The 14,866-nt window shown below is 39.0% G+C and overlaps 2 protein-coding genes and 1 non-coding gene across 4 annotated transcripts; 2 read left to right on the forward strand and 1 right to left on the reverse strand.

Moving 5' to 3' along the window:
• LOC103997288 (probable protein ABIL5) lies at nt 1–3,055 on the forward strand. Its single transcript, XM_018818041.2, has 8 exons — nt 1–670; nt 757–839; nt 916–1,063; nt 1,460–1,559; nt 1,805–1,844; nt 2,012–2,139; nt 2,422–2,510; nt 2,854–3,055. The coding sequence occupies exons 1-8, from the start codon at nt 560–562 to the stop codon at nt 2,947–2,949; spliced, it is 795 nt and encodes a 264-aa protein (XP_018673586.2). The 5' UTR covers nt 1–559; the 3' UTR covers nt 2,950–3,055.
• A 1,100-nt stretch (nt 3,056–4,155) lies between these two features.
• On the forward strand, nt 4,156–4,241 carry TRNAY-GUA (transfer RNA tyrosine (anticodon GUA)). The gene is given in 2 exon segments: nt 4,156–4,192; nt 4,206–4,241. It is a non-coding gene; the product is annotated as a tRNA-Tyr (tRNA).
• A 456-nt stretch (nt 4,242–4,697) lies between these two features.
• Nucleotides 4,698–10,709, reverse strand: LOC103997086 (shaggy-related protein kinase eta). 2 transcript variants are annotated; one of them, XM_065168866.1, is made up of 12 exons: nt 10,365–10,709; nt 9,311–9,397; nt 9,159–9,218; nt 8,812–9,084; nt 8,659–8,737; nt 8,427–8,479; nt 7,017–7,157; nt 6,877–6,927; nt 6,696–6,791; nt 5,913–5,996; nt 5,626–5,727; nt 4,698–4,994 (listed from the first exon to the last, which is right to left on the reverse strand). In XM_065168866.1, exons 1-12 carry the CDS (start codon nt 10,479–10,481, stop codon nt 4,899–4,901), a joined length of 1,239 nt encoding a protein of 412 aa, XP_065024938.1. In that variant the 5' UTR covers nt 10,482–10,709; the 3' UTR covers nt 4,698–4,898. The 2 variants fall into 2 exon arrangements, with proteins under 2 accessions (XP_065024938.1, XP_065024939.1); XM_065168867.1 differs by having other exon boundaries at nt 9,311–9,402; nt 10,365–10,504.
• Nucleotides 10,710–14,866: the final 4,157 nt, after the last annotated feature.

Raw genomic sequence — 14,866 nt, forward strand, 5'->3', positions numbered from 1 at the left:
AGGGGGGACAAAAAAGCTGGAGAACAAAATTTTGTTAGTGCTTGGGAACATGCTGGTTTAAATGGGGGTTGATGGACCCATTACATGAAGGACAATAATGACATGCTTGTTTGAATGGAATTCATGGACCCATTCCAGATGTCCAAATTCCAAAGGACAATGTGCTGTCATCTGCATCCTCATCATTCATGTGATTGAAGGCATAAACACTGATAGTTAATATGCCGTTAGCACAAGAATTCAAGTGTACATCCCATTGTCATCCCCACGTCCAAATTATCCCTACCAACCACAACGAGGGCGGCCAAATGGAAGGTTGCCAAGTGTTTGATGTTTCTCAATGGTGGTGGTAGAGAATATATTAATCTCGATCATATACTGATACTATGATAAAAGTGCACATAAATCGAGGTGTGATATGGGACTTACTTGACTTGTTTGTCCGTAGCTTCGTGGAAAATAGATTCGAAGGCAAGTAAGTGATCACGCGACTGGGAACGTCTCGTCATCTTCTTCTCAAAGCATCCACCATCTGCTGCTGCTGCTGCCTTACAGATTGATGGAGGAAGGCAAAGATACCAAGGAGTCGACAACCGTCATTTCCAAAGTGCCATCGACTCAGTACAGGGAGGACGAGAGCGAGGAAGAGCGTTTCCACCATGCTCTACTGGTTCGGAACCTTGCGTTCCTCTTCCTTTGTGTCACCCGTAGATTGCTCCAGTTAATGTGAGTCTCCTTTTACGTTGCTGACTCCAGGAGTTGAAGGACCTGCGCTCACAGCTCCACCATGCAGCGGATTACTGCGAGACTGCGTTTTCCAAGTCCGAGCACAAGAAAATGTGAGTTGTTTCCCCCTCTTTCTTTTCAGTCCACAGAAGAACCTTCTTTGGTGATGTTGTGTTGCGACATGAGCAGGATTTTGGAGGGTACAAAGAGCTATATATGTGAAGCCATGGTGGCAGTCGTCGACCATTTAGGAAATGTCTCCTCCAAGCTGGAGCAGAGTCCCCTTGCCAATGCCGTGGTTGTGCAGACAGAGCAAAGGATTGATTGCTTGAAGCAGGTCAGATTGTTCCCCCCTGGAAAACAAAACAGGAGGTCATCTTGTTAGTAGTAGTTGATCTATCTTCCTTGATGCGGTCATTTATGACGCAAGAGGATCTTTCTCGATTTGCTTAGCAGAGACAAAGAATTGGCTTAAAACACACACACACACACACACACTTAAAAGAAACAGCCCAAACATCACAACAGTAGTAGTAGTCTAACACAGATGATACAATGATATCATGCTTTTATAATTTCCTTGAGACCATGCAATGTGGAAATTTTGTTTAACCAAACAATTTGCAGACACTTTTCTACTGTATTCTGTATGCCTTCTTCTTTTATGTCAAGAAATGTTATGTCTTTGAGGAAAATTTGTGAAATACACATCTAATGGTCATCATGGCTACAGAGACTTCTCACCTGTCAACACTATGCTACAAGTCTCGAATTGTCTAGCATGCAACTAAGCATCAAGTTCCCTCGACAACACCAGCATTATGTTTCACCAGGTACCATCTTTTATCCTTGTTAGATGGATCCCAAATTCTAACACTTAAACACAGGATTTTCAATATTTTTACTATATACCAGAAAAAAAAAACATTGTTTTATAGTATCATAATGGATAACAAAAGAAAAGTTCATTTACTTAAACTTACCGAAAAAAATGTTTTCTATTAAATAATTAAACAACCTACTTTTGTTCATTGATTCGACACACACTCTTTATCTATTGATACTTCCTTTGGAACAGCGGCCCAGTGTATTGGGAAGTCAAGTGATGATCTCTCCAGGTTGTGTTTGTTTCCCTCCTCTTAGTTTATATTTCGTTATACCTTTCTTTATTTTCTTAAAAGAAATTTGAGCACAGGGCCCAAGGTTCATCTCATTAGTATCGAACCTGGTGTGCTCTAAACAATATTTTATCATGCATGGCATCTAATTCAATATAGACATACAGGACTGAGGGGACAAATTCTCAACCATCTGAAGTTCCTATCACCAAAGACCATTCATCAGTGACAGAACATTTCTTGGGTTCCCAAGCTGGTACTCATTTCATGCCGGCAAGCAATGGAACGATTTTGGGTAAGTAAGCTATCTAGTGAAATATCAGGTCTGCTAGTTTCCCCATTTTAATCTCTAGGAAATGACTCGTTCACTTGTTTGGAAAATCTCGGTGACCTGAAAGGATGTTTTAGCTCCTGCACAAAATTTCTGATACTAGTTCCAGAATTAATTGATTAATTTGCCACTCTAGTATAGAGTCAGACTACTAAGTTACCTACTTTTCCTAATAGCATTTGTTATATCATTAAAGTTAATTCTCTCCAAAGGTGCGACCTTAACACACTTGATTATTTCTGACAGGAGTAGAGCTTGCTAAAGCAGTTCCAGTTCTAGAAGGACCATCCATGCTCTCAAAACCACGTAATTCTTCATTTAGTTGCAAGTCAGAGGTAATTCTATAAGCACCTTTATCAGTTCAATGGCTTCTCCTCAGAACGAGAACTAATATTTTCTAATTCATAAACTACAACTGGAAGTAGTTTATTAGATCAAGATTTAGTACATGCTTAATACTTAGATGCAGAAAACATTGAGCCTAAATGGTGTTCATGTAGTCAGAGAAATCCATGTCCAGTCATCTCTAACAAATGCACACATTTTGCAGTAACTGTATCTTCATGCAGAACTGACTTATGCTTGATTAGTTTGTGTTGTTGTTATGTTTGTTTACCACAAGAAGGATATACAGTTTTCTCAAAGTTATATTCATAATGATTGTCGAATTCCATGCAGGATCTATATATGCTGGAAGGTGTCAATCAAAAAAAGAAGCCCGTGCAAATAGACACCCTTTTGTCATTCTTGCGATTTAATAAAAGAAAGATATAAAAAGTGCATTATGGATATCGCTACTCGATCCCTTATTTAAACATCAATTTTACTTGTGGTCGTATAATTTTGCATTTAATTAGAAGCCATCAGCTGCCTATGTTCTTCTAAGTGTGACACAGGTTGTGAATGTTTAGCATCTTGAATGGGTTGTGGCATTCGTTTTGTCAAGTGTCCGATGGGTTGTGGCTAAAAAATCCTCAAGAAAATCAGGTCTTCTAACCATATTTCTTGTTTGTAGAATCCTTTAATATGACCTTTCCGCATCACCAAAACAAAGTTGGTCCAAAATATTGTACATTGGAGCCATCCATCCATTATAGGTAAATCATAGTTCAGCATTATTTGCAATCTCTAGGAGGAGAAAACTACTTGAGTAAATGATGAACCTAAGTTGTAGAAGTCCTTTGTTTTTAACTTCATTAACAGGCTATATCGACTAGGCATCATTGGCAATGACAAAAGAAAGATCATTTGGGAATTCAATGATCCAAAAGAAACATGGAATTGCCAAAATATAGCAATCCCCATGATATAACTTGGTAACTTATTTCAGTTTATTGCATTCTGAGAATAACCTGTTCAAGTTGTTTAATGATGTGCAATGATCCAATGAAAAAAATGATACATATTCTTAAGATGTCAGGCTGAAGACAACATGAAGGTATAATTGATGATTCAAACTATGTTTACTGAGCTATAGTCAACTATTCAAGATCTATGTCCAACAAACTGTTGTATCTATCATACTCTTTCTCTGCAACAAAGGATTATTTAAGTCAGGAATAGTCAAATGTTAACTATCAATGTTTACTTAAATGACAATCTCCAAAGATTTTACCTGGCAATGGAGCCATTTTCTTGCGAAACGAGGAAGGGTCATGGACGTGCTCTCTTACGCCGTCAAAGGCCAGCTTTAGCTTTGATCGCCGTCCGCCAACAACACGACGTCCCAGAGTTTGCCGGCACCGTCCAAAGCCGGCCACACGATCCGCAACCATGTCGTAGGCGAAGACGTCGAGGTCCTCATCTTCTCCGGCTCCACCATCGCCGAGACTGGGGATTTCTCGATTCCTGGGAACGATTCTTGGATTTGAACCGGAAAAGCCCAAAGGTTGTTAGATCCGAACCACCATATAAACTGAGGTAGTCCTTACCTCCTATCTATATTATATATGATCATTAAATTGGTAAACATTTCAACAACCGACCTTAGCTCAGTTGGTAGAGCGGAGGACTGTAGTGGTCGCAGATAAATCCTTAGGTCGCTGGTTCGAATCCGGCAGGTCGGAGTTTTTATAATATTTTTATTAACATCGTATGTTTAATATAGTATATAATTTTCTAATCATCGCTTTTAGATAGGATTTGGTCTTATATTTCTTTTAGGACCGATGAACATTTTTTTTAAATATTGTTGGAAAAAACATCGTACACCATCAGGTCGGATTACCAGCGGTTCAAAAGAATATCTATATAATTTCGATTATATATTATTAGATTTTTTTAAAAAATATTGTTAGAAAAAAACACCATCCACCACCAAGTTAGAAAAAAAAACACGAGACATGCAAGAAGCAAAAGCCGTATTAATGAGCGTGTTACGTAGATTTCCGAATTTTCCAGTTCCGCACCCGCAAAACACTGGGTTAGGTAGGTAGGTAGCACATTTACACACCGGCATGTATCCTCCGGCGTAGTGAAAAATATATATAGCCTAGGAACCAAGCTGCTGCAAGGAAAAAAAAGGACCAAACACCGCAGAGAAATCTTGAACCACACCTTTGTGACCGGTCATACATCTCAACACCCAGCACCATCAAATTACATCCATGTTCCCGAGACTGAATAGATAAGCTACCTTTCATCAGTTCCCACTATGCTGATTCATCTTTTCCCCAGATTTTCATTACTGAAAAAAAAAAAAACACCGCAACAGTGTTTCCAACTCATGTTCCAGCCATATGCAAGCAACTGAAACCAGATTGACGCCTGGCATGTTCTGGAATCAGCTTGTTGATGAGATCTGGTGATGCTCCAGCTAACTGGGAAGATAAAAAAACTGGCCATTATGTCTACCGGTTTCATGCATTTTCAAATTGCTTAATTTCTAATATCTGCAGATAAACAACCAGAACCCTAGGTCTCCTGTCGTTTTCGATCCCAACCCTTGTCTTACAATCCCTTCAAGCGAGATCATCGATGTCAATGGGCCACAAAAATTAATTTCACAGGTATCGAAGATTAATCCAAATTTCTCCACCTCATCAAACTCCCAATTGTCAAAGCTAACAAACTCCACATCAGTTGAAACAATTTTTTTTCTAAATTATAACTCTTCCATGCAATCACCAATCAGACCCCAACATGACTGGAAGATACCTTCTTGCATGCATGCGGTGTGATATATAAAGATTACTTCTCGCCGTGTCTACAAGTGAATGCATCCATGCATGACATGTGATATATAAAGATTGGTGTTGCATCTATGCTGTAAACAGCAAAGCACATACAACATAGTGCAGTGTGTAACATGTAAATGTAAAACAAATATATGCAGCATTCAGATTTCTTTTTATTTTTAGCATTTTATGCATTATGTTCAGTGAAGGAAAAAAAGTATCACGTGGGAAAAAAAAAATTATGGACATGAATTCAAAAAAGTTAGATGCTTACTTCTTGTTTAAAGTTATAAAGAGGAGGAAGAGGGCGACCATTTGGCAATCGTGCATTGGGTTCTCGCAGTTCATCAAAGAAGGGATGGGCGCATGCTTCCAACTAGACAAAAGATCAAGTTGAGAAAGAGCAGAGAAAAAACAACAGAACTTTGCTCTACTATGCATGAATCAAAATGATCAAGGATTTCACAATTACAAATTTCCAGATCCGATTATAATCCAGTTTAAATTCTAATCCAGTAGATAGCTGTAAGTTATTTTGTAACTTAGAAGTGGAGTACTTACTGCAGTGCAACGAAAACTTGGGGAGTATTGGAGGAGGCGTGACGTAAGATCTATCGCTTCTGGCGGCATTCGCTTGTGGAAAATCTGAAAATCACAATTTATTATAGTTCTAACACTTATATAATATGCACAGTTACAAAAAACTGTCTAAATAAGACAATAGAGAACTCTTTCAAGAAATGTTGATGGTGAATCTGAATTATTTGGCTCTGTGAACTACTGAACCAAGTTGGACGGTTGCCAATTTTTCCATGATCAAAGACGAACTTCGATATACAGGACAAAGATGATAGTAGCTATGTGACCAATTAATTTGGCAAAGACATGCCAACCATACATTTGCATCTCGCTGAAGTCAAATATAGAGGAGGAAAACCAGTGTTACAATCTAAAGCTTATGAAATGTTTTTGGCATGGGATTCAAGGGATGATGCATATCTCTGGCAAACTCAAAATATAGGAAATAACCAAAATAGTTGTTCTGCATGCTCAAAGAAATGCCCACATTTGCATAAGAAGGTTCTAAAACAGTTTCAGAATAGCCTAGGAGATCAAAGACTTGTAACTGATTCTCCAGCCATGGCTAGCTTACTTCTGCTGATCCTGTGATATAGAAATCAATATTGATGAAATGCAAAGCTAGCTCACAAACCATACAGTTCATTCAAAGTTAAAATTTAACCATAGTGGTATGCTAGCACCTTTGTTCTGAATATCATGATACTCATAAGATAGATTACACAAAATAAAGCCATGCAGTCATTTGAAAAAGGGTGCACCTACCTTATGCCATGGATGAGCTTTTATCTGTGGAAATCTGAACTCTGTGTAGCCAGGATTCATGCACCGAATTTCCTCACGGGTTGGAGTTCCAAGAACCTACAGAAAAGCAACTCATATCCTATTTTACACATGATCAGAAGAATCCCAAATTAGTTAATAACTGCAGACCACGAAATCAAACCTTGATTATCTCAACAAGCTGATTGACAGCACTGTCTCCAGGAAATAATGGCTGACAAATGATTAAAATTCTGTCATGCTACATTAAATTTACAATCTTAAAAAATTTGTCATATGACATTAGATTATAATAATGCTTACCTGGCCAAGTAGTAACTCAGCAAGAACACAACCTGCTGACCATATATCTATGGATGTTGTATATTCTGTTGCGCCAAAAATAAGCTCTGGAGCACGGTAATAGCGAGAACAAATGTAAGATATGTTTGCTTCACCATTAACCTGGTATAAGAGTTCAATTAACAGAAAATGAGGGTGACATTAGAAACCAGAAAAGAATGTATCCAAGAATAGTACTGTATAAGTGCAAGATACTCTGCTAATTAAGTACAATGTTGAATATACAAGTAGTGCAGAAATTCTAAGGCTAAGCGTTATATTCCGGAATAAGCAAGGGGCATTACATGATTGACCTGGAACCATTTGAAAAAGGGCAATCCAACATACAAGCTCTTGCCAATGGAATTTGGGGGTCAATATGCATAGTCTTACTCCCACAAGAGTTTCAACAGAATTAATTTGCTTGACAATAAAAAATATGCCAAGGGCAATACAAACAAATATAAGCTAAAAACATCTACATCTGGTATGAGGTGAAACATGAAAATGCAATGCCTCATCTAATCATTTCACACAACCATGACAATAATGCAGTATCTGCTGAAGCCAGTGCAGATATTTCTTGTACGTTTCTTTTCAATCTCAAAACAGCTAGAAAGAAGAAAGCAAAGGACAAGAACTCAAGTTACCCGCATCAAACACTCAAAATGTTTATGTACGAAATCCAATAGCCAGACAAGATGTTCATGGATATATCATCATAATGATCTTCAGAATATACCACCTAATAAACAGAGTGTTGATTTAACAATTCATATGGTTATATAAGATTACTCATCTTGGTTATTACTCAATAAATGCAGGTTCCCCTTCAGAATGAAAATAAGTGGCAATGGTACAGGGTGGGAGACAGGAATGACTCAGACAGTTCAAGACCCTGAATTCCTATGTTGACCTACACAATCAGTTTACAGTTAGAAACACATATCCATTTATTTTACATGATGCCTCTCCATCTGGCAAAAAGAAAAGGTGTGACTTAGGCAGAAAAAGAAAGTTTTAGTACAGCACCAATTGTCTTAATTTTTGGGCATTTGTGTTCCTCTGATAATTGCATATCTTTGTTTAGGTATCTTAAAAGAACTAAATTGTGATACATACTAAGAAAACTCTGGGTGCATTTCCGTTTCATCAACTTAATGGAGAACCCATAAGCAACTCATCTGTTACCAAGTTTTTTTTTCAGGTACAAGATTAACCATTTAAGGATCCATTCTCTTATTGTTAGATTTTGGATGCGGAATGGTGGTAGGCATATTTCAATCAGGAGGGGTCATCACTAATCATAATTACCTAACCAACTTGATACACCAAAAAATGTCCAGAATTGAAAAGCAAAAAGCTATAAATTATGTTACAAGCAAAACATACCAGAACTTTTGCACTTCCAAAATCACATAGCTTGACTTGGTGAGTGAGGGGATCTACCTGCAGAATGCACAATTGAATGTAAAAGGAAAAGACTTTTCCCAAAAAAGAGAACAAATATAACAGCTTCTCAATAATTTAACTTACGGACACCTACTGAATGTAAAGAGAAAAGACAGTTTCACCAAAAAAATAAAAAATTTAACAGCTTCTCAATAGTTTAAGTAATGGACACCTACGAGAATATTTTGTGGCTTCAAATCTCTATGACAAACTCCTGGAACAGTATGGATATAAGCCAGACCTCTAAATATCTGCACAGATAATTCAACTAAACATTCGAATGAATATCATATAGAAATATAAAGAAGAAAACCAGCAAAAATACCTGATATGTATACAACTTCACAAAGATGAGTGGCATCCTCTGATTCACATTGCTATAATGCCTTAGGACGCCATAAAGAGATTCAGGCACATATTCCATAACTAGGTTAAGGAAAAGCTCATCGCTACTTGTGGATGAGAAGAAACAATGCTTTAGAGAGATAACATTTGGATGAGCCATTGTGCGCATCAATTGAAGTTCACGATTTTTGTATCTTTTGTCCTGTAAAACCTTCTTTATTGCAACTGTTTCTCTCGTTTCCAAACATTTGGCCTGCCACAAATAACCACATTTGAATCTAGAGAATAAACTGGTACCACATCTATAAAAATGTCTTAACACAAAACCTGGAAGACAATTCCGAATGAGCCCGTCCCCACAACACGCTCTGCCATATAACTAAGGGTCTGCATGCCAAGTAAAAGGCATCATAACATGTGAATTAAAACAGCAAGTCTCACTTGGTATATCATCATACATAGTGCCTTTGGCTTCTAACCTGCTTTGGTTCGCCATTCTTGCCTCCGATGGTGGTGGAGATGATATGACCAGTTACTGGTTCATTCCCCTGGTCACCAGATGCTTGCTGTGCTAAATTGTTGGAAATTGGTTAAATGGAAACTGCTAACAATTCATTTAATATAAAAGAAAATAAATAAAACGAAGCAGCTGCAAATTTAATTGCAACAAGAATCATATTCCAACAGGCAACATGTATATGATATGTCCAACGTGAACAAAAGTACAGGGACTATGCTGACAAAAAGCGCCAGCCGAGCTTACAACAAAAAGGCACGTTAAGACTGTGAAGGAAAACTGAAAGGACAAGCAAGATCTTGAAAAAGATCAACAAATAGGTGAAAGATTCCAGATCAAACAAGAAAAAGACCACAGAAGCGTTACGTGGGAATAAATTAGAAACATTCTAGTCAAGCAAACTATAGACAGTACGAATAACAAGCAACCGGACGATCAAGAACATCAATGGTACAGAAGGATTTTTCCACGTGAAAGAACAGAATCAGAGGAATAACACTAACCATAATACAAGCAGTAAATCATGAAAGAAGACTTTCTGAACCCTAAAGAAAACATACAAGGGGCTCAGAAGGAGAAGATCAGAAGACAAAATCCCGAATGTGATTACACCAACAAATCCACAGAAAACATGAAACAAATAAAGCGCCGCCGAAAAAGCAGACGTAGAAGAACAAATCTTGCAGCTTGTTAACAGGATAAACAAGAAAACGCCGACCACATAACGAGGGGGAAAATAACGAGAATTCCACCAATTTATCGGCCTAGCTGAAACCTAATTTGTCATCAAGATTCGCAAGAGCAACACTGAAAGATCCTCTAACAAGTAGAACCCCGAAAAAGATAAGATATTATCCCCAGAAAATCCAAAAACACGAAGAAATCGCTCCACATGCCATAGCAGTCTGCTCCGACGAAGGGAATTTCTGCGCACATCGCCTTTTGCGCTGATTGCAAAGAAATCCCAAAGTAAAAGGAGGAAAGGAGGTTAGATGGGGGAGGGAGAAGGGGGAGACCTTGTTGTCGGCAAATTCCGTACGGGGAGGTGGCGCGAGGTTAAGGGCGGCGGCGGCGGCGGCGGCGTGGCCGGGCGGTGGTGGGGGATGGTGAGGTCCCAGCGGCAGCGAAGCCATGTGGGACGCTTTTATGATGCAGACCGGAATCGGCGATCTTACGATCTGCACCTCTCTCTCTCTCTTTCTCTCTCGCTCTCCCTCCCTGGTTTGGTTGCCACTTACGACGGTCCAACGTAGGCAGCAGACAACGAGAAAATTCCAACGATTCTCTCAAGCCATTATAGTTCCATACAGGAACAAATGTGAATGACACATTTTGCCACTACCACCACCCAACCTTGCTGAACAAGACTTCCAACACAACTATTCTTATCATCAGAAATCTACTAAAATGTTGTAATCGCAAGAACACGGTCAACGTGTTGACCAGCATAGAAATATTTGCGTGGACAAATTGGGTCGGGCTATGATTCCAGTCAAACCCGACTAAAAGTCCGACCACCAACATCCGAAGCCTATCTGCTCATAAGCTAATCCAACCATACTTGCAACAAGCATTCCACTGTGGAAATTGGGAGATACGCCGAATGTATACTAAGAACTAAAACAAAATTTAGTACAGTCCAGCCTCGATAATAAAGTTCAGACTCTTTGGATACCCCCAACAGGTAGGAGTGGTGGTGATCTGACTGCAGATGAAACATTTGCATCTCATGTTGGCACCAGACAACATATGAAAGTGAAGACCACCAGGATTATACACTAAGAATCTTATGCTTGAGGAGCTCTTCTTCGGTCACCTTGGGTAGCTCTTGATTAATCATCTTGAAGAATCTTGCACTTTAAAGGAGATCTTCATCAATCATCTTGGGTAGCTATAACAGTTGGCATCTACATGGAGCACTGCCCTTTGCTGTAATACCTGTATCTGCCAAATAGACTGGGTAAAAGAGAGGTACAAGAAGTACATTTGTTCCTGCAAAGCGACAAATTGGTCTCAGGCATAAATTTCCTAAAGAGAGAGTGAGAATATTAAACTTTCTTGTTTGACCATCAGAAGTAGGAAGAATCAGCAAGTTTCACCGTTGAAGATTGTTTCTACTGATAGGAGTGATTTGACCATAAATGTTGAAGATTGATCAAGCACCTCTCCGAAATCTCCAGTAACTTTGAATGCGTCATGAACTTTTGTCAAACTTTCTGACACCATATTTCTTTATTTCTGCTTCTCCTCAATTTTGCCGTTTGCAACTCAGAATAGAGAGCCTTCTTATGCACGGATGAAAGATCAAAGGCACTGTCAATGACCAATTTCATCAACCTAGTCACTTTTGTCATATCCAAGAGGGTCAGAAACATCTTTAGTGAAGCAAGTCCCAAAGAATCCTTCCTGTTACACAAATCAGCTCTGAAACTTTTTGCTGCCCTCTTATACACAAGGAACTCGTTTATCTTTTCCTGAAGTAACCACATAAAACGATACAAAGTGAGATGATAGAAACACGTGAAAAACTGTAGAAAGTTACATGAATGCAGGAGGATATGTAAAAATTCCTTGTAGTCATCTAAATCATCCTTATTATTATGGGTCTGCTGCTTCATATATGTTCCTAGTCACTTTCTCTTTGTCACTTCTATCAATACAACATTTTGTTGAGTAGACAAATATTTCTGGTAAATAAACAAAATTATATATGCAGTACTAAATTACACTGAACTTTCATCGATTTATCAATTGGATGACTGCAGACATCATGCGCTATTATGCATATTAGACAAACAGTAAGCAACAGTTTGCCCAATGGCACAACATAGTAGCACATATCAGGATAAAAACAATAAAGAAATCTGACATTAACATTATATGGTTCAATAGTTAACTAGAAAAAAAAGTAACAAAGGCAAACTGGAAAAGGTAAATCTTAGGTCGAGGAAGCTCCTTAGGGCATTCAGCTGATGGAGATGAAGAAACCAACTTAACGAACCACCCTTTTGCAGCTTTAAGTATCATTTTTTGCAGCTTCAAAGCAATCTTTTCTTTTTTTTCTTTTACAAAGGATAAGTGACGAATATGAGATTCGAGCCTAGGATCTAAAGATGAACTGTTAAAGTCTTTACCAACTATGCTAATCGACACATTCAACCAGAGCAACTTCAGTCACAGATTCAATAACATCCATCAGCATAATACATGACTAGGTCCTGGTGGTGTTCTATCAACGGGTGCTTTCTTAATAGTCAATATTTTGGAACATGAGACAGCAGGAGCTTTCTTAATACCCAATATTTCTTGTCATATTTCCTTGTCCTTACACAGGTAGCCTCCTAAATCGACCCTAGATAACCATATATTTATCTTTCAATCATCAAATACTTTGACATATCTATCAAATACTTCATTTGGACAGGAAAATATGTGAAAAGGAAACTTTGCGGTGATTTTGCATAAATTAGAAAAAGGGTAATTTAGATACTTCGTTGTAGAAAGGGTAGTCAATCCCATTAGACATAAATACCCTCTTCTTCATCCCCCTCTCTTAGTCTTCTCCTCTCCTTCTTCCTCCTCCTCCTCATCTTCTTCCTCATATGACAGTGTCAAGGGACAGCGAGCGCGGGCTGGGGGGGAACAATCGATCGATGGGGAGCATGAGCTGGGAGGCGACGATCAGCGGCAGGGTGCACAAGTGGTGATCATGGGGGATTTGGGGAAGGGAAAAAAAGAAAATGATAAAATCGGAATTAGAGAGGCTGTAAATAATTAAATATTATTTTATTAAGTTTTTAAAGGATTATGAATAGTAAGAGGTTGTCAATAGTAAAGAAGGGCTCTAAATAGTAAGCTCCGGAACTTTAACCTCGGCTCCAACCATAAAACTGCCAATTCTACCACTGCTTAAGATTTTTATCATCCTGTCAAGTCCCACGTTTCACGAATCAAGAAAAGGTATAGTTTCAGATCCACCCGAACCCCCAAAGCCCATAATGTAGAGGATAAAGCAATTCCATGTGCAGCCAGAAAAATTATTGTGATTGAATAGGCAAAATAGAAACATAATCAAGAACACGGACAGAGAGAATACCTAATTTGCTTGAACAGATTCAAGAATCTTGAACTGAAAAACGAACAAATCAAGAAACCTAAACATCACCTCCGGCTCGGTTGACGTACGCGATCTCAGCATCCGCGTGATCCACGATGCACAGCTGCTGCCCGGCAGAGGAGAAAGGGAGATGACGGGGAAGGGCGAAGACCGTAGCATCACGGAAAGCGGCGGCGTAGGGATCCGAGCGACCGGGCTCCAAAGGGTTTCGTAACTCATGCCATCGTCGAGAGGATGGGATCGAGGAGCGGCCTCGAAGGAGGGGGGCCGTGGTGTCCCGTTAGGCGGCCGCCGCCGCCGCAATGTCGCTCGTGGCGCCTCCAAAGCCGTCTCGTCTTCATCATCCTTCTCTTCCTCCTCTTCCGTCTATCCCCCTCCTCTTCCGTCTAGCCCAAGTACCAAAGACGTGCGTGCGATCGACTCGAGGAGGATCGAGACGGGTTCGGTTTCTAATTCAGCATGTGGTCGAGCTAAACCGGTTCGATCTCCGAACGGGTCATCAGTGAATGATATCGGGTCAATATTCAAGATCGGATCGATCAAATCAAACACAATTCAATCTCGCATTGGACCCAACACCATAAGAATCCGAGAAGCCGAATACGACAGTGACAACAAGACATGACCCGAGTCCGCTTGTATGTCGAACGAGCTAAGATTGGACCGATAAAACCACAAAAGCATCAAAACGGACCTAATCGACTCCGTCGCTTAATGCTAACCACACTCAACAAGACTAAGCTTGAACTAAAAAATATATATATCTAAAAAATTAAAGGAATATTATCATCTAAATTACTCTAATGTCAATTGGTGTTTATATTTTTCAAATGTATTGTAAAGTCACGTAAATACTAACGCGAATGGATATACATAAATGTAATTATGCTAATCGGTCATATGCAACTACGAATAATGGATAATATATCATCGTAGGAAAGACATAGTTGGTCAATTTTCATTTGATGTATGATCGTTACGTAATATTTGGGGTGAAAAGAGAGGATGAAGGTCACCCTCTATTTGTTTGTGCATATTAGCTACGGTCTAAGACAAATGATTCTTGGTTGATCCCTTTGTTATCCGAGTGGACAAAAGATCAATGAAAGATTATTAGAGGCGATTAGAGATTGCCTCATTGTAGAATATTTCATGAAAGATGATTTGTATAAAAACTCATATTCAATATAGTGAAAGATGAGTGCTTTTTTTTTACCATTCTCATCCACACTCATATATCTCAGGTTACTAATTTGGGCATCGGATTAGAAAACCTCTCTCGAGCTCGGCCTTTATACAGGTGACACCTTAAGAGCTCGATGTTTCCATGTCAAAAGTATCTTAGATAATTCCATACATACGAGTTTGAGTTGAATTGACAAGTTAACAATTTTTTTTTTC

This window comes from Musa acuminata, chromosome BXJ3-9 (genome assembly GCF_036884655.1).
Source record: "Musa acuminata AAA Group cultivar baxijiao chromosome BXJ3-9, Cavendish_Baxijiao_AAA, whole genome shotgun sequence".
Taxonomy (NCBI): Eukaryota; Viridiplantae; Streptophyta; class Magnoliopsida; order Zingiberales; family Musaceae; genus Musa; species Musa acuminata.

Coding starts and splice junctions, on each gene's coding strand:
- LOC103997288 (XM_018818041.2), top strand. CDS start 560: ATGGAGGAAGGCAAAGATACCAAGGAGTCGACAACCGTCATTTCCAAA. Junction 840..915: donor AAGTCCGAGCACAAGAAAAT/GTGAGTTGTTTC, acceptor CGACATGAGCAG/GATTTTGGAGGGTACAAAGA. Junction 1,560..1,804: donor CCAGCATTATGTTTCACCAG/GTACCATCTTTT, acceptor CCTTTGGAACAG/CGGCCCAGTGTATTGGGAAG.
- LOC103997086 (XM_065168866.1), bottom strand. CDS start 10,481: ATGGCTTCGCTGCCGCTGGGACCTCACCATCCCCCACCACCGCCCGGC. Junction 9,398..10,364: donor CGGAATTTGCCGACAACAAG/GTCTCCCCCTTC, acceptor AATTTAGCACAG/CAAGCATCTGGTGACCAGGG. Junction 5,728..5,912: donor CAAGTTTTCGTTGCACTGCA/GTAAGTACTCCA, acceptor TCTTTTGTCTAG/TTGGAAGCATGCGCCCATCC.